This window comes from Magallana gigas, chromosome 10 (assembly GCF_963853765.1).
Source record: "Magallana gigas chromosome 10, xbMagGiga1.1, whole genome shotgun sequence".
Lineage (NCBI taxonomy): Eukaryota > Metazoa > Mollusca > Bivalvia > Ostreida > Ostreidae > Magallana > Magallana gigas.
Window position 1 is genome coordinate 2,102,305 of NC_088862.1, and position 25,949 is coordinate 2,128,253.

The following is a 25,949-nucleotide window of genomic DNA, read 5'->3' on the forward strand; positions in this document are numbered from 1 at the left end:
TATAACCCATTCATAAACAGTTGTTTAAGTCTGATCATCTTTTCGAGAACCGCAATGCTCAATATATATTATGATTGTAAAATCATCCTGTTACAAAATCTCAATGATAAACATAAGAATATGCAGGGGAATGTTTTTATACAGGATCTATCATACGACACTCTTCAGATATTTTGTATATGACTCCGTAAAGCTGATTTTATTAAGTCTCAGGAGATCGATGTGGCCAGTGGGCCTCTTGTTGTAACTATGTTGGGTGTTTATCGTGTTTTAAAAAAATCTCGAACATTTTTATTCATATACTAATTATTTACAATAAACGAGTGCGGTATCTATTAAAATCTAAAACTGGTTTAGTCTTGTATATCATTTTTTATGCTAAAGATAAAAAAACAATATTTACAGTAATAAGATTTGATTTAGATATATATTTTATTATGCAAATTAATATTTACAAAAATGGATTAGACCACAGGCAATGTCTATGTACGTCAACTATTCAAACAACACGAACAAGACAAATTGCAAGTTCATCCTCTCAAATCAATAAAGCGTTCTTCATTAGTATGGTTTTATATGTGTTTGTCTCAAAGAAGATAAATGTAATTTCATTCAAGCCAAAATGAGAAATGTAACTGAGTAAAATGATTACTTGAACACACCGATTTACGTTCTATTTTGAACGTATCACTTAGATTTATTAACTTTTGTAGTAAAACCATGCTCATTTACATAATGTCAGGACTCAACATTAGGCTTAGATGCAAACAGACCTAATCGTTATAGTAAATTTTGTCATTTAATGTCAGCAAATCAGTAAATCAATTCGTGATCTAGTATATTTTTTATACAATGTTACATGAATGAATTTAAAGATTCCTAAAATTATGTCAAGTTTATCGGAAAGGAAATAGTACTTAAGAGCTTCAGTTAAACTGATGCTTGAACATTTCTACAGCACAAACAGTGTACACAACTTCCTTGATCAACATTTACTCTACGTAGGAATGGCTGCTTTTAGTTTTGTTTGGATTGTGGTTTTTAGTGTATTTCTTTTTCACTGTTCAGAAGGTAAAAAAACTTTGATATCAATGAAACAATTGAATTGTTTGTGATTTTATTTTTTACAAATGATTCTATACCAAAATCTTGTAAAGTTTTAACGTGCATTTTTATGCTTATCGAGTTTTTTCAGTTATTTGGGTTTTTTTCAGAACTGATATACATAGATGTTAGTAGTAGATCAATCCCAATTGGAAAATCATATTTATCCGTCAGCTGCTATGATCGATTTCGTTTGTATGTTGCGACTAAAGACTCGAGACCCGAAATGTTCCTTCAATTCCGCCAAAACCAAACCAGTGAATGGGAGACAATTGTTGAGGTCAACGAAGCAGGAACATTTCTAATAAACAGTGTTACAGCTATTGAAACAGACCTAGAGAGAAATAAACCATGTACCAGGGGCAGGTTCAATATAATAAGATGCTGGATATATGCCAACATATCAATACACTTGGAAACCTGTAAAGATCATATTTTTCCTAGCTTACGATGCCAATTATCTAATGGAACAGAAATAATTGAAAGATCAAGGGATTTGGAACTAGAAATTAAAGGTAAATGAGACAAAATAATTGAAGTTACAAGAAAACAAATAACCTATCCTTAAGTAAAACGAAATCTAATAATTTCATTTTTGTAAATTTTAGGTAAGATATTGCCATTAGATATGCGCAGGTATGATATGGCAACTTTCAACGATCAATTTTCCTTTGATCGATATGACGTCACAATAATCAGCATGATGTCATTTTTTAATCAGAAACATGTCAATTTATACTTTATCTATGATTTAAAAAGTTATCTATTTTTTAACTGTCACGTGATACCATGGCACGGCAGCTTCAAAGATCGACTCCATTCCGAAGTAGAAAAATAACATCATGACAAACACATTCACTTGATATTGATATTGATATTCAGCACTGTTTTCACAAAAATAAACAATGTTTAAATTGATCATAATATCGACGGTCATTTAACCCGGAGTTGCCTTAATCTACCCGCGTGTTCACCTGGCTCCGATTTTACCAAAAAAAACTTAAGTCAAATATCAGACTTAAGTCTGAGTTTTTTTCTCAGATATTTGAGTCTTTCTCAAATTTGAGAAATCTCAAATCTCTGCATTTCACAAAAAAATCTTAGTCGTGTTTTTACTCAATTTGAGAAAAAACTTTAAGTTACCTCAATTGGAGACTTAAGTCAAATCTCAAATATGAATACATGTGTAATGAGTTCTTTTTTATTTTGTCGGCTAAATGATAATAAGACTTTGTAATGAAGATAAACAATTTTAATTTAAAGAAAAAATCAACAAAACGAATCAATATTCTTCAAAAAATAATAATAATTCAATTAAACAAATGAACACATATCTGATACTTTCAACTTTACATCAAAGTTAAAAGTCTTTTACTCACACTGTATCAGATATAAAATGGAAGTAAACTACAAAATGTTGTTCTAAAAACTATTTCAACCAATAAAACTCTCGTTGAAAAATTACTCAAAAAAATGTTGAAGTTCAATAATTCAAAAATGTGATATTACAATTACTTCAAACAGATCGGTATATATGAAAATTAGCCTGTAATAACACTCACTTTTACACACTTAAAACCTCTCTATAAAAAGGAACTCAGTCACTTCAAGGACACCACACACCCAAGACGCTCCTGCCCTTGTCAAATTGCCTGTCCCTCGAGTATCACTATCCCGGACTCACAGGTCTCTCGCTTCCGGTCTTCTACCACTTTTTGACAAGTAATTACGCCTCGTTCAACGCTGCATGCGTCCCTGACATTCGTCTGTTACCCACATGGCTTTCCATAGGAAAATTCCCGTCTAGCACCCACAGTCTGTAGTACAGGAATGTGCACCAAATTTGTTTCCATTTAGCCTGAACTGTGAAATACAGGTAACAAATGAAGAAAAAGTAGTAAGGCGAAATGGGAAATTCTAAGTGTAACTTCTATATAAACAGAACAGGTAAATTGGTGAGATTTTTTGATAATAATTAGTTAATAACACACATTATAAAATGGAATAGAAAATGAAATGAAATGAAAATTTAAAAAAATATGAACAGGAATAACAATGAATAAGAAAATTTTACAGGTTAAAGTAAAAAATCATGTTAAAATGTTTCAGTAATTCTATAAAACAATAATTAGTTAAATTGGGTGTTATGAAATATAATTCACATGCAAAATTGAATTAATTCATGAATTAACATTATCTGGAGTATTATGAAATCATCAATATATGTCTTCAGAATAGTTTTAAGAGAAGCGCTATGTATAACTTAGTGAGCATAAATCAAATTTGCCTACAATTGCCATTACTTGACTAGTTTGCTTCTAGCTTTGGTGCTGTTGTGAGGATTTGTCAAAGACTGGTAATAATTAGGTAATGTGATAATTAAAAATATCAAAAACAGTATATATACCAGTGTAAACAATGAGACTGAGCAGTTTACAAAACAACAATGGCTGAAGTACTACTACATGTTGATACCTACATACTACATAGAGACAACTAGAGGAGGCAAACATCTTACTTGGAATGGCTATACATGTAGACAGAATAACAAAATAGAAACTTGGATATCTTTGAAATGTACTCAACGGAATTGCAAAGCCACAATTTGTACCAGAGACGATACAGCGAGCAAGATTGGACAACCGCACAGGGCAGCAGTAGAGGGAAGGCGCATACTCGGCACTATACGAAATAGAGCCAGAGACGAACTCACACATCTGCCTTCTATTTCCAACGAAGAGATAACCAAGCTCAGGGATGCACCATGGGATGCTCAGAGTAGAGAGTTTGCATCGAATTTACCAACATTCCACACAGTCCTCACTATACAGATCCAGACAGAAAATGCTACCACCAGTTCCAACTACAAGACCTGAAATCCAGTTGGAGATGAAATGTCGCCAGACCACAAGTGGAGAGCATACAGGCTGAAGATTGAGACATCAACAAGATTCTCATCCTTTTAAATTTTAGAGAATATCCATCACCTGTGCAATGCAGACAGAATATATTGTAATGGAACTTTATACACAGCGGCCCATGTGTTTGACAGTATCTTCACCATCCATGGATTTGTCGGGTCAGCTTTGTTCCCTTTAGTATTCACACTTCTACCAAAGAGAGACAAAGACCCATAGATCAGACTCTTCAATCTTCTCCAAGAGATATGCCGACGTCACAATCAGACCTTATCGCCAACTAAAGTCAGCCTTGACTTTGAGTGTGCTTCACGTAATGCAGTAGTAGAGACTTTCCCAACAGCGGAACTCAAAGGCTGCCCGTTCCACTACTACAAGGCTATATGGAAGAAGACCCAGGAATGTGGCCTACAGAGAGATTACAAAGACCTACAAGAAGTGAAATTACTTTTTTATACGTGCAGCAGCTCTGCCTCTACTACTTCTTGACAAAGGACTACTGGCTGCACACTCTGGAAAATGCACCAGACAGACAGGATTGTACTAGAGTGACAGACTATGTTACAGAGACATGGATGAATGGCAGATTCTCCCCACCTACTTGGAATCACTACAAGACTGAGGGATCCAGAACAAACAACCATCTAGAGGGTTGGCACAACAAGTTAAAGAAGAGGGTGAAAATCACTCATCCTTCAATTTATGCGATCATTAAGGAATTCAAGAAGGAGCAAACAGCAAATGAAGCAAAGATGCTGCCGTATGCAGCTTGTGGCAAGAGGAGAAAAACAGTGAAAAGGTATCAAGAGGTAGATGAAAGACTTCAGCGTCTGAAAACTCAAGTGACATCTGAAGGTGTAAAAATCCATCCAGTATGGAGGTTCAGCATTCTATATTTTGAAGCTGGACTAATATGATAGTGCTTGTGAATGTTAGGGCTTTTCAACTTTTTAAAAATATCATGCAGTGCATGTAATTTTTAAACTCTTTTAATGTGCTTATCAGTTTGTGCTCAATCTTTATCCATGTGCTACTTGACTTTTAAGTTAAAATGTTTATTCTATTGTTATCTTTTTTAACATATCCCTTTTAATGATAAATACCATTTTTGAAATAAAACAATTTTAGTCTTTTTATCAGCGCTTTCTCAACAATATTTTCAAAGAACTACTCATAGTTTATTTTATAAGAACAAACAATTACACTAAGAACTAAATTACCAGCAAAATTTTCAAAAGAACAACAAAACAACCTTACCGGCAAGGAAAACATGTGCCCGCCTAACAAAATCCAGAATTAAATGTCTACTCGTTTCTCACCAGTATAATAACTAACTGGAGATGTTCACCATATCGTAAATCAGGAACTGCAAAACGTGGCACCCGGATGATGTCGTAGCCTATACTGACTACTACACCCTAATGAGTCACTTTAAATATTCGCTCTAAAAAGAGCATACTCACCCGACAACCGTTACTAACATACGATTACCCGTTCATAACAAAAATAAAGATATAAACACCAATATATACAAAACTGAATCAACTTTATTACAACATGTATGTCATAAACATCATTAATACAGTATTATATTGTCTGTAATGTTCATTTCTTAGATCTATTCCACTTAATGATCAGGTATAAGCAATGTTGCATGCAGGTTTGATAAATATTTTTTTATTAAAAAATGATAATTTTGGCGGAGTTATACCCCTTGAAAAATTTGAAGTTTTTCTTTCCTTTTCTGAATTGATATTTTTCTTCTTTTACTTTATAAAACAAAAAACTTTAATAATTCACTGTTGCAATACTAGTCTGAATGTTCGATACATGGTGTATTTCTTGTTGTTGGATCTTTCATTTTCTGCTTATTAACTAGAATACGATCTGCCAGAATTGTCCCCGTTTGCGCGATGTAATTTTTACCGCATGTAGGGCACGTCATACAATAAATTAGATTTTTCGATTTGCAAGTCATGTTTGAATAATTTACATGAAAGTGTATTCCGTTTTTGGAGCTTATAGAGTGGCCGTTTTGTATAAATTCACAAGTACCACATCTTTGATTCTCGCTTTTGGAGACTGTTAGTTTTTCTAACAAATTTACCTCTATCTCGGAAAACCCCCCGAAATTTTAACCTAACGAATATATCTGTTTCTACAGTATGTGTTTCATGTGGATAATAACACCCTGCAGATCAACTAAATAAACGCTTTAAGACGCATGCATCGTGAAATTAAAAAAAAACCTTGTTTTTTCTACCTGTGTGAATTTTGAACTTCTTTACTTCATCTTCTTCCGAGAGAAATATGATAAAATCATTTAGAGTCAAACTTTACGTTGCACAAAAATCAAAAACAATTGCAGCTAACAGAACACTAAAAGATTACTAGCTTTCGGGGTTAACAAGAAATAACCCTCTATCTTACCTTGCTCTAAACATCCCCCCCCCAAACAACCCCCCCCCCCCCCTCCAAAACAAAAACAAAAAAACAACTCATATATCTGCGCATACTTCGATTTTAGTGTAATTAGGCCGCCAATTTAAAAAGGGAATGAAGGTTATAAATGCAATTTTTTATAATATACGTGCAATTCTCATGTATCTGATTTATGATGCATAATGTATAATTGACCTTTATGGATGCTTTAAACATCAACAATGTGCATCTTATGATCTTAATTTAAAAACGTGCATATGTGTTTCAGTGTACACAAGAATCAATATGCAACTCCATGCTTTAAGCTTTAATCGATGCATATGTTATGCGGTTTTATGTTCTTAATAGTAGATCAAAAATAACCAGTAAAGAAGTTAATATCCTAGAGTTTTTGTTCTTGTCTTCTGTTTCGTTTTTTATTCTTATTTTTGAAATTTTGCTTTCTTTTGTATTACAAAGGTAAACCAACATTTATTGATTCCCCATCAATTGTGAATTCGTTGACTTCAAAAGTTTTTGAACCTGGAGAAGTGTTGCAGCTACAATGTTCTGGAGACAAGAACTTCAGTACCCAAACAAACACAGTAATGAAAATTTTGGAGATATTATTTTACTCCTCTCAAAAGAGCATGGTTATATTTGGAAACAATATTTTATAGCATTTGTTTTGCATTATGCATATTTATATTGACGACTCTCTGACATACCGGTATTTATATCGCCTGCATGACTCCTTGTAGGCACATTAAAGTTGGATATCCGAATTTTTTCTCGATCTTTTAAAATTATTTTGTATTAAGTCTTAGGTATCTTTTGAAAAAAATATATATTCCGACTCAGCAATCTCTGATTAAACTAAGTTATATAAAATTCATAATAGGGTTAAACTAGCAAACTAGCTTTATTGTTTATGGTCGGTATGATCCATATGTGTATCACTAATGCATTCCTCTCATAATACTTTTTTGGATTTAGGACATCAGGTGGTGTAAGTCTGCATCAGGACAGTATGAGGTGATATCTTTACAAGAGAATCCTCAAACTCAAATTGTATCTCAAAGAGAAGATGATTGTACCTTTGTACAAAAATCAGAGATCTTCTATCACATAACAGATGACGACAATGACCCAGAATTCATGTGTGAACTAGGATATAATGCATACAGAAAAATATGTGGCAAAGGAAGATTTAACTCAACACTTCGAATCCCGACCAATTTAAAAGGTATCATTTTATTTTTCTTGTTACTTTTATGATCTAAGAGTGCTTAATGGATAACTACTTAAGATGTTGCTTTTTTTATTATAACCCAAGCCAAGAAATTATATTCGATAGAAACAAATTATTAAATATTATCATAAACTCAAAATTATTCAATTTTTCAATCTTGCATCTTTCCCGGTTTTTTTTCTACAAATACTGAATATTTAGGGGAGAGGAGAGGCGGGGTATTACCATTTCTGAGATTAAAAAAAAGTTCACAGAATACTTCTCTGTTTTGTGTATTTTCTTTAATGTAATCGAATGCAAAAATTATAGCATGGTGAAAATGACAGATTAAACGGTATTTATTTATACGGGGTTATATTAAGTTGCTATTTCAGTTAGTAGCACTTGCTACCATAATAAATATTTCCAGACACCATCAAAATCACGATATATATGAACAATTCTCATCTTAAATGATTTGTGAAAATATATGGGTTTCTTTTTATAACTTTGGCCATATATGGATATATGTGTTCTCAATTACACACATTCTTACTACACTATTTTTCACCAATGCAAAGTTCACAAGTTGCCTTATCCCCTAGATAAAGACGTAATAGCACATACAACTTCTTTATATTTAACAACAGGTGACAAATGGACACTATCTCCTGTTATAATTTACAATGAAGATTCGATGCTTCATCCACAAAATATAACTATAGAGGGAATAGGTAGAACTGTACAACTTCTCTGCGTAGGATCTAAAGTAAACCAAACCAAGTCCGTTATGGTAAGATAAAAAGTTATTTTAGATGTAATGATTTTTTTTAAAGGATGCTTTTTTCAAAATAGCAAAATATTACACATTGTGTACATTTGAAAAACCGGTTTTTTTATTCTTCCAAAACCGATGTGAAAGACATTTTACAAGTTTGGAAAAGAATGAAATGTTGTGGATATTTTTCAAATTAATTTTTTTTTAAATTTGTTACACAATCATTATTTTAGGAAAAAATTATGTGGTGCATAAGGAAGAAAAACAATACCAAATGGAAACCGATCGTTCTTCAAGAAGACAAAATAGAGTCAATGATAAATACTAGCGGCAAAATAACAATTTACAGTAAAATTACTTATCACTTAATTGGGCTGGATAAATATATTGATGTTATGTGTCAGATTTCCTCGTCAACTAATTGCGGAAGTGGGGAAGTGTCTTCCACTGTCTCCTTGCAAATAAATCCCAGTGAATTAGAAGGTGAATTTTTGAAATTAGGAAGAAATTACTATCAGTATGTTATCAAATTTCTTTTCTTACAAATTTCGATCTGATATTTTTGACAAACAAAAGAGGCTTTCAGCACTTCATGCTATTGAATATATAGAGTGTCTATGTAAATGTCATTTTAGAGGACTGAGTGCATGATATATATATATATATATATATATATATATATATATATATATATATATATATATATATATATATATATATATATATATATACTATGTGATAATTGATATATTTTCAAAAGACCAGTATTATCCGAAACAAAGAGAAATAGTTGAACCTGAGAGAAGAGAATCATGGCTGGTAGTGACAACGATTATCTCTGTGACACTATTGATAGGCATCCTGTTCCTCCTGTTTGGTAAGAATTTAATACTTTGTCTAAACAAAAATAATTGAGGTTTTTTTTCTCGCAAAAAAGATCAGTTTAACTATTTTCAAGATACAAAAAAAGATAAAGGTACATGTAGCTTTAAAGTTGAAAAAAAAGTTTTGTTAAAAGGATATTTTACAAAATTATTTTTTGCATTAAATGATTTTATTTGAAAAAAATAGTTATTCATTTATTTATATTTACACTTCTTACCACTTATTCAAAGTTTTTGTTGTATTAAAGGATTTGTAATCAAAAGGAAATGGTATGTAGATTATATTTACTTAATACTATATATACGACTTCATTTGATATATTTATTTCTTACACGATGTAGATCCTATGAATTGATAATTATCCTACCATTGATTTTAATTCTTTACTTCATTTAAACGATGGTCATACCTGTGATTTTTCTTCATTGAAGCAAACAAGTTGTCACTGCACCAAACGAAGACTATAGTAATACAGGTTGGAGTGAAACTTCTGTCTATAAAAAGCAGTTATGAACTCAGTTAAAAATAGCATGCATGAAATCTAATTTCATCTAAAAATCTAAAGTGTCTTGTGTTGATATTAAACATTTTCTATGCAGAATTAAACAGAGGGTGTTCGCCTAAAGGAAGAGCAGGGTACGCCTGTGTTAATTATTTCCATATTTTTATTATCTTAGCATATTTAAAAAAATAGAGCTTCATATTAGCGGTTCATTTATATTTTTATTATTATAGAGATATTTACCAAAATCAACACTGTAGCCCGACTGCTAATGAAAGTGACAATACATATGAGATGCCTTTAAGCCCAATTAAACAGTATGTCTTGAGTATACACTCTTACGTATATGTAATTTTAGGTTGTATTTTTGAATTGAGAGACAGATTCTTATTTCAGACAAATGAGGAAGAGTTTAATTTATACATGTACATGTTATTCTTCCTGGTGCACCATCTTATCTGTTTGCTTTTAAATATATATTTGTAGACCTACTTACGAGGAGATGAACAAGAGTGACGTCCGCAAGGAAGAATACGAAGCTTTGTCATTTTAGACAATGTTCAAATCTTTCGTTTAATATTGACAATGTGTGTTTACATTTGTTGAACGCTATTTTTTTCCTTTAGAATCTGCATGAAAATTTCGTAATAATAATTTTAATTTTTCATCGGTCTCATACAATCACACTTAAGCCATCAGTAAAAAAGTAAGATTTTAACTCATTAAGAAATGAATCTGATGTTTTCTTTTTTATCGACGTATCAAATGAAATATAGTTCTGAAAACATTTTTCATGATGCGTGGGGAATCAAAGCAAAAGGCGGAAAACTTATCAATTAATTTGCAAATAGCAAATGTTCCCATTCATTCTTTATCAGCAGGAACATATTACATCAAATTCATTTCTTAATTTTTTGTTAAAATATATTCCAATTATAAAAAGTAAGGTGTCATTAATCAAAAGGAATACACAACAATACAACAAATTTTGAAATGGATGAACTATCAGCTGATGCTAAGTAATTGGATTGATTACAAAATGAAAATTGCTGTTATCTGTAACGACTGAATTTGAAACGAAGGAAAATGCATGCGATACTTGAGAACTTCTTCCCCGTGAAGCAAGATTCATTTAAACTGAAAAGAGCAATTTAGTGAGTTGGAATGGACCTGTGAATTATACAACGGGGCATTAACCTGATGCAAGAAGACAGAACGTGTACACAAACATTTTATGTGTCGACAAAACGGTATGTATGTTCAAATTCTGCAAATGCCATAATAAGTCTAGCCAGCGGGGTACTTTTAAATGGCGTACTCGCCGCTTTGAACTCACTGAAGCCTGAAGGAGGAGGATTAGGCCGATTATTCATCGTTAAGAATTTAAGCAGTAATATCACTGCTGTGCCAATGTGTTAGACTTCCTAGAAAAGCCAATCAAGCCTCGCCGGAAATGTTGATTGTACTTTCAAGCAGGCAAAATCATTAGATATCACTTAATTTTCTGTTTCGTGAATTAATCTTTATATGTTTTTTTTGGTTTTTTTAAGGTTAACTTTAATTTTCTACATTGTTATATGAGATTACCATACAATTAAATGTCATAACTTTACATTTCACTGTTCTTTTTTTTATTTCTGTTCTATATACAAATAGTGTTTGATTTCCTGTGGTAAGAAAAGGTAGACCTAGGTAATGTACCCGGTCACATGTATGTAGTTGTATAGCTAAAATTTTCGCTGAAATAATATGACTTCATAATATTGTACAGTATTCATCTTGTAACACTGGTTTCAAAAAACAAAAGCATTGATAACGACTTACTGCTTTTTGTCGTTGATCGAATGATTCAACATGTTTGCTCGGTCATAGCACTTTTTGGCTGATCTTATAATAAAGATAATATGAAAAATATTTAAGTTTTGCCTTACAATAAATGTAATCAGTTTTTAAAACTTATCTTAAACTTGCAGTCAAATTTTCCTAATATAAAAGTTGTACTTCTAGATGAAATCATCAACAATTATAATAAAAAATTTCACATTTGTTTACATGATCAAAACACGCTCAATTGCAACATAATACATAGCCTTAAAAATAAAAAAAATTAAGATAATATGATGTAGAAGTATAAAGTGTGAGATTAATCACATTTTTAACAAAACTTATTTGAACTGGTTTCTGGCAAACCGTCTCTGGTAAAGCGAGGGACACAAATCAAAACAAAGGTTTTGATGAGATTCAAAACATTGTCAGATTATATTGCACTTTCTATTTGATCACTGGTACATAATTGTTCAGTAGTTAGTTTGAATAATCTACAATTGGAATATCTTTTATATTACATTACGTCAAATCATTTCTCATAGAAAACAAAAAATGCAGTTTTGTTAAGCGGTAACAAACTCCGACAGAGACAGTTATATTACATCAATCTTGAATAAGAAAAAAGAAACTAGAACTGCCTTATGATTTTTTGTGTTGTGTTTACAAGCATTCTTCTACTTAAACGAAAACTCTAATTCATCAGCACTATCATAAAGTTTTATATGTGCAATTTATGGAACGCCATAGCTGCCTTATGTGGCTATTTTATATGTAGATGGTGCTTTATTATATTATACTGTGGTTATTTCATGTGAAGATGGTGCTTTATTATATGAAGATGGTGCTTTATTATATGAAGATGGTGCTTTATTATATGAAGATGGTGCCTTATTATATGAAGGTGGTGCTTTATTATATGAAGATGGTGCTTTTTTATGTGAAGATGGTGCTTTATTATATGAAGATGGTGCTTTATTATATGAAGGTGGTGACTTATTATATGAAGATGGTGCTTTTTTATGTGATGATGGTGCTTTGTTATATGAAGATGGTGCTTTATTATATGAAGATGGTGCTTTTTTATGTGATGGTGCTTTTTTAATGTGAAGATGGTCACTCGGAACTTTATTTCTGAAGACTGAGTTAAACATTTATTATCTCGAAATTTTGAAACTAGAACAAAATTGATACAGTTAAAATCCATTTAATACACAATTGCTAGTTTCTCTTTTTTAGCATAATAAGTATTTATGTTACGAGATGAACTGTACGACTTAATCTCAACTGAATTGACAAATATGATTAATTGAATAATACAATATTTTGTCAGTATTTCTTGACATTTTACTTTTGCCTTTACCACTTATAAAAGGACCATCTTTGAGCTATATTATAGTATAGTAGACCTTTCCCTATGACTTTCACTTACTTTATCTTCAAGTCAAATCCTATCACCTAGGGCATCAGTCTGTTTAAAATCAGATCCTCAATCCGTTCCTTTATTTGTTTTTTTTAAAATAATGTTTTGTTTTGAAACACTCAGAATGTGAGCTCTTCCTCCAACTCACCACTTAGGTTAAAGAGGAACGGTCATCAATGACGAAGACCGACTGGGCGATGACAATAACAAAATCAAAGTACTGAAGAACTGACGAGAGTTGATTTTGTCGATGTTTATTTATTTTAAAATCAATGATATGTTATTTTGCATGACAAGTACATGTAGTTTCTAATTTGTATTTGAATTACGCACATTTTTATAATATGAATTTTTGGACTTTTTCGACAAGAATGTCGAGAAACCTCCCATATGAATCATCTTAAATAATATTCAAAGATAAAATTAATTCAATCAAACTATGTATCAGTAATAGAAATATTTCTCGAAAATTGTATGGATCCAAGCAATATTGAACTCTATAGTCTCGTTCAACCAAACGCTCGACTGACACCGTAAGCAAAACAATCTCCGACAAGCAAGGGAGACTCTCTGCTTGTCGGAGATTTACGGAGACAGCCGAGCGTCGAGTTGAACGAGACTATATTGAACTCTGGCGTAGGAATACATACGACTACAAAAAATATCTAAATTGTTCGTACCATTTAAAATCTGACTATTTTCAAGCTATTTATAAATAAGTTTCCTTGAAAAACAATGCTTTAGCATACATTACATCGAATTTATCAATTATGTTCAAGAACTAAGTCTTGTCAGCAGCGATGATTTGTGATGAGGTCCAAACACTGTTTCACTTTCGGTTTGTCTGAGTAACTGCATAGGAGAGTTGATTAAAATCAACTCCCAATTAAGAGCGGATCAAAGAGCTTATTTTAATTAGATTGCTAGGGCATAACCTTCGCTTAAACACAAATAATTATTAAATTCAATTTTCTGCTTTTCAGGATAACGTTACTAGGCTTTAATTCTCGTAATATTCCGTCATTATATAGTTGTCACTTAATAGATGTAAGTTCGGTTGGGGTAAAGTCGTACACAGCTAGATCTTCTCGATAGCTTATATACTAATTGTGCTAGAAAAAAGAGGAACTAGCAATAGTGTATCAAATGGATTTTGATCGCATCAATTTTTTGTTTTACTTTCAATATTTCGAGATAATACATAAATGGTTAACCCAGTATTCAAAAATAAGAAGAGTTCCGAGTGACCACCTTCACATTAAAAAGCACCATCATATAAAAAAAGCACCATCATATAGTAAAGCACCATCTTCACATAAAAAAGCACCTTCACATAAAAAAGCATCATCACATAAAAAAGCACCATCTTCATATAATAAAGCACCATCTTCATATAATAAAGCACCATCTTCATATAATTAAGCACCATCTTCATATAAAAAAGCACCATCTTCATATAATAAAGCACCATCTTCATATAATAAAGCACCACCTTCATATAATAAAGCACCATCTTCACATGAAATAACCACAGCATAATATAATAAAGCACCATCTTCACATGAAATAGGCACATTAGGCAGCTATGGCGTTCCATAGCAATTGTCGAAAACTCAGAAAAATAGTCTGCGTAATTCTTAAATTGTCAATAAAATTTCTTTTTAAAACAGAAAACACAAAGAAAGAAAAGCTTATTTAGATTGGAACAAAATTAGCAATAGAGTGTATGTATACATCAGATAAATGTAGCATTACTAAATCCTATCCACAGATGGTACAGGTTGTCTAAGTCTACCATTGGAAGTTTCAAACATATAAGAATTTTGATGTCTGGAGATTTCCAACGATCGTTGCTATAGTAGGTTTTGGTTCGGCGGAGAGACCGGATATTGCTGAACAGGATTCCATGTGATTATCAGTGTCCATGCGCACTGTACTTATTTTGAATGAGTTAATATTGTTAACTGTGGAAAGTTGTTCTGAGAATTAAATCAATCCTACTAAATCTGTGTAATTTTTCTCTCACATCAAGCATTTGTTTTTACTTCTATATAATTTGACTTCTCAGTATAGGATTTATAATGAGGTATACTACAGTCTAAAAGGTTGATTCTATTTATAACTGCATCATAATATGTACTAAATAATCTCTTATATGTGAATAAATCCTATTGAAAAAAATTATAAGCAACAGTTATAAAATCAAAATGAAGATATGACGGATTGGAATATATTCATACTTACGTATTCAACTTTTTTTTAAATGAAAAATAAAAAAAAAGCCTTTTGTAACAATATTACAGTTTATGATTGATTTATTTAAATTACCTTCAATCTCCATTGTAGTCACATCAGCGTTTGTGTTTATCTGACGTTTTGAAAGCAGAATCTGCTTCACGGCGAACCGGAAGCCCTTGTTATAGGTCATATAGAGGATTGGGTAAACACAGTAGAAGTTGTACTCTCGGATATTCTTCGGTAACTGAAAGAAGATTTAAAGTTCATTTAAGGGTTGTTGTTATTGTTTAACAAACGATTGCGAATTTTAAAGATACTGTGTTAATTATTGCTATATTGTTCTAGACCACTTGACAATATTTCAAGTTATGTCTGGAAAATATATAATTTAAATACACATTATATCAATGGGTATAACGCTAGATTTTGATATATTAGTTTTTATAAACCACACTTCAGAAATATTAAACATTTTACACATTGTCTTCAAATTGCAAGATTAGATTTTAATAAGACTCCTATTTAAATAATACGCATTATTAAGGATGCCTAAATCATAGCAGTAATAGAATTAACAATACAAACATTACCTCATGATGATATTTTTGGTGATATAAGCCGCGAGTGCTATCAGTAACGAAAGGGAGTAAAGCATAAATTATTGCCGTATTAGGCTTCCCCAAACAATGCAAGAAAGAATGGTGAACCCTGGGAACGAATGCTCACGTATGCGTGCTTGATCACCTATACATGTAAAATACATTAATTAAAAATGCAACTGTATAGTAAAATAGGAAACGGCTGTGCACTACTGGTGAGCCAAGCAGACACAATGGAACTATGCCAAAGCATATGCTGCGCCACCAGTACGACAAATCCCCAACCGTTAAGCTTTGGCTCAATTAGATGTAAAACCAATTTGAGGGAATTTTTTGAGTATCAAAAACTATTGCACTCTTGCAACAAAAGAAATGGAATAGAGGTCAAATCAAATACTTGGTCTTATCATGTGACAATTATAATTTGTGTGTCAATAGCATATACCTCCAATAATCAACAAGCAAATAATGACTGTATGACCCAACAATTCATTACAGTGCAGTCTAGTGTATCCCCCGACCTTTTTAAAAGAGTATCCACATAACTATTGACCTGCATTGTAGTCGTATCTTTAGCAGACTGATTGATAACCGCCATCCTCCAATGAAGACGACGCAAAATTTCTGACCATTCACTATGGTGGAAGGTAAAAATGTAGTTAGTTTTTCTAACACGCTATTTGCGCATGCCACCTGTTTTGGTCCTTTTGGAATCTTTGATGTTATTGAATGATCGTTGAATTATCAACGTCTTGGTGTATTGTGTACCTTGAGCAATGGTCTGCTAAACCTGTTCCTTCCTGGTCGCTTGAGAATCTCTAAGGACGTGTGCACCGTCTTGGTATGTGCGAGGTACACGTAAGCTACATTTAGAAATTGAATGGCAAGACCTGTGTCATGCATGGAATTATAAAATTGTTCCCCATTCTAAAATATCTGACAAATCAGTCGAGAATATGGGTAACCACAGGGTAGAATCTTGGATTGATTTACATATAGATTCCGTTTAACAATAATGTTAAATGTAAGTTGCTTTCGGACGTGACCATTATTGCCGAGAGAATTGGCTTTAGTATAATCAATGCACATTGTATGTGTTGCCTTGAACTTTAAATTGTACACTAACCCTAATTTATAAGTGCATGACCCTTCTAAACTTGGATTATTTTGGAATTGAGAATTGATACCGGGCGTCTGTTGGCTGTATGAATATTTTACCCTGAATTCTTCATCCCAATAACTTGAAATCAGATTTGCTGACTGACAGAAATCTAAATGCGTTTTTTTTTTGTCTAAACATGTTTCCTTCCCTTCAGGACCTAAAATTTAGAGTATGCTTGGTGCTTCATCGAAAGAAGAATACTGAACCGAACATTACTTTTTGTCTACTCAACCATTTACACTTGCTCAAGTGGGTGGGATCGATTGTGTATTTACCTATAAGAACCTCTGATTTTGGTAAAATACCTACTGTTGAAAGTCTGAGGTTATACAAAGGGGAATTATCAAAAGGGCCTGCTACTCTTTCTAACGTAATTGCCCGTAATGCTGATTGAACAGCTACGATTTGGGAATTCAAAAAATAAGTGGCTATTCTTTGACCCTCATAGCAAAGTTTAAAGCCAAAAAACACCCTGCAGTGAAATTTTAAAAAAAATTCAAAATTTGACGTAATTTTTAAACTTTGACTGTGCTACCAGCAATATCACTAAGGTCTAAATGACAGGGTAAAGGGCTGGAAGGCTGAGATCACAATGTTGACTGCCCACTACCAGACTGTAAAATTTAAACTAGATCCTTAGGATGTTCTATGTCTAATGTAAGGGTGATTTGGTCAATTCAAAATACATTCATGTTTGTATTGGCACTGATATTTCCTACATGTACATTGCCCCTTAAAATTGAAATTAAAGTACATAGAGAGCATGGTCTGCTCTTTCTAGGTACCAGTAATTGGCCTATTTTACGTGTACAAGAGTCAAACAGTACCCGCAACGTTATTTTTTACAATCCTATCCTACCGTATCGTGTATCAGCCCTATCGTATCGTGCGTGTATACTGTTCTATCGTGCGTTAATTCTTTCCTATTGTGCATGTATACTGTTCTATCGTGCGTTAATCCTATCCTATCGTGCGTTAATCCTATCAGGTTTATCGTTTAATTTCAACAATTCTTCCGTTTATCCTATCGTGTTAATCGTTTCGTGCCTTTTCATAAGCAAGTAAATTTATTACTAAGTTGCAACTTGTTTGGTACGCCGTATACGAATATTTATCGAACAAGAATTGTAAAATCCTATCCAACATTCCGTCAGGATACTAATTTTTGAATTTTATAGATCAAAATTAACCAATATTATAAATCATATCTGTTAACATTGAAAATGAAAAACAAAGTTCTTAGGAACAAGGTAACATTTTTAACCTGTATGGTATATCGAATATATTAAATCGTACGCAGAGTGTATACCTGCGTAGACATTAACTTTTATGCAATCTAATTTTGTTGCATCATATTTTACTGAAACAAAACTATTTATGATATAATTTATATTTAATTAAAACCTGAGTTGTATTTTGAACCCGTTATTTTCCGTGTGATATTTGATTTCAGGCTGAAATGTTCTCGGTGTGTGGTAATGAAAACAATGTTAACAAATCGTAAGCGGAATGTGTATCTGCGTAAATATTTATTCAACTTGTCTGTAATAATTCGTTTTTAATGCATCATTTTCTTATACAGAAAGAAATGTATTTATGATAAATTTTATATTTACTTTATACAAGAGTTAAATTTATATAATTAAACCCGAGTGATTTAATCTCGGGATGAAATATTCGAAGGCGATCGGCTAGGGTGTTCGGTAATGAAAACAATTTTAACAATACAGAAAATTTATTGATCATTAAAGCTCATAATTTTAGTTGAAAAAAAATTAACTGGTCATTTTTATACATTCTATAAATGATGCAGCGATGATTAACAACTCGGCAATTGTTACTAAAAATAATTCCACGTAAATCTTTATTTGTACGTGTTCTCTCTCAAATTCTGTCATTATCAGTTTGTTCGTAAATATCGTTTAAAGCGATCATACGTTTATCATGAACATCGTTTATCCTTTCTTATCGTGTATAAATCCTATCATATCGTGCGTGTATACTGTTCTATCGTGCGTTAATCCTATCCTTTCGTGCGTGTATACTGTTCTATCGTGCGTTGATGCTATCCTATCGTGCGTGAATCCTATCCTATCGTTTATCTTGTAAAAAATAACGTTGCGGGTACTGTAGCACTTGATCAGCAATGACAAATGAAATAGAGGGGAAAGCTTCTTTTTGAGCCCGAATTGTTTATCGTAACCACGCCATTTTTAAAGCGCTAAGCATAGCTGCAGCGCTTTTTTGTCGCCAGATTTCTAACCCTACTTCCACTTTCGTTTTTGCATTTCCGAAATAGGAATGAGAGTACCAATGCACCGGATGTTGACATCAGAGAAGTGTTAATACAAGATTGAGCCGAGCAGAAAAAGGTAGGGCTTAGGTGATTGGCTGAATAAGTTGTTGAAATAATGATCATTTTAAGGTAAAATTATCAGTGTTTAAATTAAATGATGAAATGAGGAAGTACTGCAGAGAGTAAAGAAATTAGAGGGGTTAAAGTGGGAGGTGGGTGTCATTTTAGAGACTTGGGTTAATTTGCTGCGGATCACTGTAAGTTGTAAACAAGTTCAATTTTGACCTATAAACGCCATGGGACCATATATATTTCTTGTAATTTTGTGTCAGTGCTTGGAATGAACTTTCAGAATTTACCAAGGATATGTCTGTAAGTAATATAGCAAAGTAGCTAGGGGTGTTTAGGTTAACATTGAGTTCTATGGGAAATTAATTGGTACTCTTTTTCCTATAGAGAGCCTATTTTCCCCTTGTCGTGTGACTTTTTAAGGATAAATAGTTCCAAAGGAAGTTTAGTTCTGTTGATATTTGATCATGGAAGATTTCTTTGAACAGTTGAGGCTTAGAATTTTGGAAAAAAGTGAAATTCAGGGGGGACCAGGGGGGTGTTTTGTATGGAAAGGCGCCACCACTGCCCATGGGTATGGAGTGTTAAGAGTGAGATGGCCAGAGGAGGGACCAAAGTTTGAGAGGGTTCATAGGGCTATTCTTATGGCACAGATGCGCTTGACCCGATCACAGTTTCCAGGTGGAAACCTGGAGGTCAGCCATCTGTGCCATAAGAAGCTTTGTGTCAACGCCGCCCACCTCGTCCTGGAGACGCATGAAGTGAACCAGGAGAGAAACCACTGCAAAGCACAGGGGTTCTGTTGCAGGGCCCACCATCCCCATTGCATTCTACCATGTAATTAGTTAATATGTATTGTAATACACAATTTAATCATATTTTGAATAATTATGCTCAGAATGCCTCTTCATTTTCCCTCGGGCTCGGGATTCAGAGAGCATCATATTTTTCTGGTATTTAATTTCCTCTTGATGCTTTTCATATAACTTGTAGAGTTTTTTACGTTTAACCACCCTTTTTGTTTTGTATAGAGTTGATTTCTGATATTTTTTACTAGTTTCATGGTTTTTTTGAATGTCTTGTAGAGACTTGTCCACCGAGCCTCCACTGGGGATGGCACAACCCACACCTGCACATAAGCTGCGGATGGAGTCACCTGGACCATTATTTGAAGAGTGAGCAGCACTATGAGCCCTACCCGCAAAGTTGCGAGTAAAGGTGACATTACGAGGTAAAGATCGCCGAAGAGTGCGATTGAAGCTTTCGACCTTCTGAGAGTTGCTGTTCTTGATAGTTTTGTCCAGAACAGCTGGAGACAACCTCTTTGAGATGCAAGCACGAAGCAAGTTCTCGTTCTCCGAAGAGTGAGGTATTTCAAAAGTTGAACCTAGATATGTACTTTTGCTTACCCAATTAACTATTCCCCCATTACATACTAAAGAATGTTTCCTGCATAGAGCATGATCACCCATGTAACACTGCACAATTGCATCCACAGCATATGAGAGCTTGTTTTTCATCTGATGGCCATCACCAGCATACATGTCATACGCTTGATTCATCTCGGCCGTGCATCTATCTACTGCATCGAGGGCAAAATTATGCAAAAGTTTGGTTTTCTCAGCTTTCGTTCTGCAGGGCATGACCTGTAAGAGCTTTTCATCTCTTTTTATAGATTTCCTGATACTTTCGGAGAGATGCCGAGTATCCAGGTAATGCACTGGCTTGACCTTGTACAGCCCATCCTTGAAGAGGGAGTCTGCAGCCCGCCCAGCTGAGCTGTCTGGATCAGTTGTTACCCCCTTAACCTCGATACCGTCTTCACAGAGAAGTTCGGCCATCCCCTCCCTAGCCCATGTAAACTCATCCCCTATAGTATGCTGCATGGGGAGGTTAGCGCCGCACTCCCCCGGACTACAAGAGTGGTTAGCAGATGCCGCATCCCGTAAGTGACCGTGCTTTGAGCAAATTTTATTTTTCGTTATCAATTTGATAATTTGATGTTTTGCAGTTACATTTTCAGCGACAGAGTAGACAGTCTGTGTTGCCGGCTGGAATGGCGTCTCACCGACCCCCGAGTACAAGGGGTTGTTGTACATGCCGTCGCACTGCACGTCTATAGACTGCGGCGACTCTTGTCCCCTAATGGTGTTGACGTCAACCAACTGGCGACACCTGCGACTCATGTCAGCTGTATTTAGGGTCTCAATTTTAGCCAAAACTTTGTTACTGGTCTTTTGCAGGGACTTACGGGAAGGAGCAGGAGTGTTAGTGGAAAGCAGTATTTTCCTCATTCCATCATTACCAAGGGGTGTTTGGCTCAGCCCGACCTGAAGGGAGTAATTAAGAGAAGCTGGTTTTCTGCCGGGTGCACTGGTCTCTACTTCTGTAAAGAGGTTGTGTCTCTTCGATGTGAAGGGACACACGCCGCATTTGAGCCCCATCCTTGTGGCAAGCCCTCGTCTTTCCTCGGTGGCCAGGTTCCAGGTCAGGGATCCATTGCAGCCTGGATTCTGCTCCTGATGGCTCCGAAAGGCTTGGTTCCACAATGCACCGGTCTTCTCCAAGTGCAGTAATCTGTTAGAATCTGTCTCCGCTCTACAATAATTGTAACTGATGTTTACATAGTGTGTAACTGTGTGTGTTGTGAAGATGGGGAAAATTTATTTTAGAGTTACCCCCCTTAGACTAGTTGTAAATTTTGTAGATTTTTGAAAATAATGTAATTTTACATAAACTGCTTTGAAACCCATTTTTCTGATACACGTGAGGTGAATGATTTATAAATACATGTTTTATCACCCCAGATTACATGTAGTGACATGTAGCCACATGTAAAACCTGAAAAAATGGACCTACTGTCCGAGAGCCCCATTTTATTGGCCATAAAGGGTTCTAATTTGTAAAAAAAATGTTAATTTCACAAAAGTTTATGTAAAATTGTGATTTCTATTCATTTTAGCTGACAAAAGATGACTTACTGCTCAAAATTCTGGTCTTGATGATTTTCCACTTCACTTTTACAGGCATCCCCCCTTGGTCTCAGGAGATGGTAGTTTCCCGGACGCTGGACCATTTCCTCCCTCTCTGATGCAGATGGGGGGTTGTTAACCAGATCTGTCATCTCAGAAGACAACCTTTTATATGTAGCTGGTATGTAAGCCTCCTGGCGACTTTTTTTCCCCTTGTTATGAGGGAGATTTTGGGCTTTGAATCCATAGGAATGTCCTTTTTGAAATTTTGGCATGGTGAAAATTAAGCCTTTTCTGAATGCAAATTCTAAATTCCTAATTAATTGTTGATGCTGTTTCGCACTAGGGAGATTAAGCTGTTATACTGTATCCGAAAATTGGGCTATTGTTTATCTGTGAATGATTTATGTAGCAAAAGATGGGGGCACCGGCTATTATTTTAAGCTCTGCCATGTAGGGGGGTGGTAAAAGTTTTATCTCCTATATTAACAGCAGGGGGTCAGAGATAAGGGATGATTTGCTCATCAGCTTTCCAAATAGTAAACAATTCATAAGAATACAAATTTTTACTAATTTACTCAATTTAAAATTCTTAATTTTGCATCTTAAATTGACATTTCAGTCATTTCAGCATCATTATTTGAAATCTGGGTAGAATCCACCCTTATTGAAAAATCATATCCAATTTGTTCATAACACCCTTAAGTACAAACAAACAAACACATTCATTCAACTTTTACATGTATTTTATTTGTTACAGACATCAAAAAGCAGTTTATTCATTCTGAATTTCACTGTCGGTCCACTCTCATCATACGATTGCCGAGGGAGAGAGCCTCGTACTCGGATGAGCACAGCATACATGTCTCTGAAGATCCAGGACTCATGTTTCACACACAATAAGAGGTATGTATAAGGTTCATGAAAAACACAAATTTGCCTAATTCTGAGGTGAGTAAAATTATGAGTATAGGAATGAGAGTACCAATGCACCGGATGTTGACATCAGAGAAGTGTTAATACAAGATTGAGCCGAGCAGAAAAAGGTAGGGCTTAGGTGATTGGCTGAATAAGTTGTTGAAATAATGATCATTTTAAGGTAAAATTATCAGTGTTTAAATTAAATGATGAAATGAGGAAGTACTGCAGAGAGTAAAGAAATTAGAGGGGTTAAAGTGGGAGGTGGGTGTCATTTTAGAGACTTGGGTTAATTTGCTGCGGATCACTGTAAGTTGTAAACAAGTTCAATTTTGACCTATAAACGCCATGGGACCATATATATTTCTTGTAATTTTGTGTCAGTGCTTGGAATGAACTTTCAGAATTTACCAAGGATATGTCTGTAAGTAATATAGCAAAGTAGCTAGGGGTGTTTAGGTTAACATTGAGTTCTATGGGAAATTAATTGGTACTCTTTTTCCAAATACCGCCATCTACTGGCGGATGCTAGAGAGGTCGTACCCTGGAGAAGTCGTACTCGGGAGAACTCATAACTATGCAGTTTGGAAAACTTAATATCTTCAAGTAATCTTGCATGTAGATACATTTCTTCTATCAGTATTAAATTGGCAATAAATTTCATTTAATAAATATTATTATTATATATCGGATATGGGTGCTCCAAAAGATATCACATTCATGATGATGATTTCTTTCCAATAAGAATTTTAAAGAAAAAAATGGGTGTTATATGCATTGGATTGTGTATCTAGTTTTAAGTAATAATTGGAATAACTTTGTGATGTGAATAGGTTTTGAGTGTTTTTAAACGGTAAAGTCTCAAAAAGTCTCGCCCGCCAGACCAAACGTTTCTTTATATAAACTAATATTATTGCTACTACTATTCGGACGGTACAATTTATGTGCCAGAGGACACTATTAAGATTGCTTTATATATCTTATTAAAAGTGATAATTGTTTTGGTTTTTTTTTTAATTTTGCCAAGGGGCATCTTTGCTAGCCAAGTGTCCGATTCGTTTTTCTCAGAAATGAGACGAGAAAAACGAATCGGACACTTGGCTAGCGAAGATGGCCAAGGGGGTTCCGAGGCATATTTTTGATAATCTTATAATGTAATTTTAAAAAATTTGAATTTTAAAGGGTGGTTCGGACCCCCCCCCCCCCCTCCCCAGATCCGCGCTTGAAGTTTACTATATATCCTTAGCATAATTGTGCATATCTATATACAAGTCATAAATATAAAACAAACTTCAGGGAAAATCCTCTTGATACCTTTTTAAACAAAACCATTTTTACAATTTAGTAGCAAAAACACATGTGCATCCATCAAGGCGGTGAGAGTTTGTTACGTCGAAGTTATACGTGTGCTTGAAAAGCACAAGACCACAAGTCAAAAACTTTTCATCCATCTTTCCCTCAAATAACAACACGCATAAAAAATCAAATAATCTAGCATTATTACAAAATTTGGATAGTCAAACACCTTACACATGTTTTATTTAACATAAAAGGTTAGCCCTTGTCGCAAGCGGAAACATCCCAAATTCGAACAAAAATTCGGAAATTCTTTTTCTTCCGACCTGTTTTGACGTGAACCAACTGTAAAATACTGATGCGACATCTGAATTGGCGTCCATGACAACACCATTTAAATTAAACTTGTTAAAACGCGCTACTTTTTACGTATGATGAGATGTGAGCAACAGACTTCATGAAATTCAATGATATACCCTAAAATATACCACAGATGAGACTGTCTTGTTGAAACTTAAATTTATTAGAAGCGACTTCATTTTGTATAATATTTAATATTCTAACATCCGGTAATGTTAATACATTAATGGTCTTCGCATGGGGTATTGTAGCATAAGGCTGGAAATATTGTTTGAATACCAAATCTGAAATTTAGAGGAATAAGTGGCATAATAATCATAGTCTGATTTTTGTTATTTGCGACAATCTTATTTTATTTTCTTCACAAGAAGCATGTGTTCTGTAGCTCTGCAAAATCTGTTTAAAAATTACTAGCAATACTTTTATAAAATTACTACAAATTTTCTCGATTTCCAGAAATTGCTAAAATTTTAAAATCTGTCATGATCTTTGTAAACATGCTTTAAGGCAAATTATTATGTTTTGTAAATTGGAAACTTTGATTTACAGTCAAATTGATAACACATTTTATGCTTCAAAAATAAAGAAACACTTACATTAATTAATTAATTGGTGTGGTTATGACATTTTTTAAAGTCATCAACATTCTGTGTTCACTGTAACACGACAGCATGCATTAATCATTGAAAAGATTTTTGTATTCTATAACTAAGGCATATCCAAATTCTACATTATTTCAGAATTCTAAGTGTACATGAACTTTTACAATAACGAACAAATCCCGATCGATTCAAATATGATTCTTTACATGTATTTTCGTAACATTTGGTATATTCTAACACTTTCTTCCAGGCTTAGCGCTTTCCAGTACTTTCGGTACTTTGATATTGTTTATTCTTTACTTGCACCAACCTAATTGTGCGTATGTATTTGAAATATTACATTATGGCCTC

The 25,949-nt window shown here is 33.8% G+C and overlaps 2 protein-coding genes across 7 annotated transcripts; both read left to right on the forward strand.

Moving 5' to 3' along the window:
- Positions 1–947: 947 nt before the first annotated feature.
- LOC105327351 (uncharacterized) lies at positions 948–11,432 on the forward strand. Its single transcript, XM_066073658.1, has 12 exons — positions 948–1,071; positions 1,215–1,619; positions 6,924–7,048; positions 7,440–7,689; positions 8,325–8,467; positions 8,686–8,935; positions 9,213–9,329; positions 9,585–9,606; positions 9,769–9,812; positions 9,937–9,973; positions 10,073–10,156; positions 10,326–11,432. Exons 1-12 carry the CDS (start codon positions 1,008–1,010, stop codon positions 10,390–10,392), a joined length of 1,608 nt encoding a protein of 535 aa, XP_065929730.1. The 5' UTR covers positions 948–1,007; the 3' UTR covers positions 10,393–11,432.
- Positions 11,433–19,374: 7,942 nt separating this feature from the next.
- LOC105341636 (uncharacterized) lies at positions 19,375–23,704 on the forward strand. Of its 6 annotated transcripts, none has more exons than XR_010709910.1 (6): positions 19,375–19,457; positions 20,536–20,819; positions 21,126–21,395; positions 21,694–22,059; positions 22,477–22,603; positions 23,183–23,704. XR_010709910.1 is itself a non-coding variant. In XM_066072762.1 (5 exons), the coding sequence occupies exons 3-5, from the start codon at positions 21,384–21,386 to the stop codon at positions 22,559–22,561; spliced, it is 426 nt and encodes a 141-aa protein (XP_065928834.1). In that variant the 5' UTR covers positions 19,375–19,457; positions 20,536–20,819; positions 21,126–21,383; the 3' UTR covers positions 22,562–22,599. The 6 variants fall into 6 exon arrangements, 3 of the variants coding, with proteins under 3 accessions (XP_065928834.1, XP_065928835.1, XP_065928836.1); XR_010709911.1 differs by having other exon boundaries at positions 21,694–22,029; XR_010709909.1 differs by having other exon boundaries at positions 21,694–22,603.
- Positions 23,705–25,949: the final 2,245 nt, after the last annotated feature.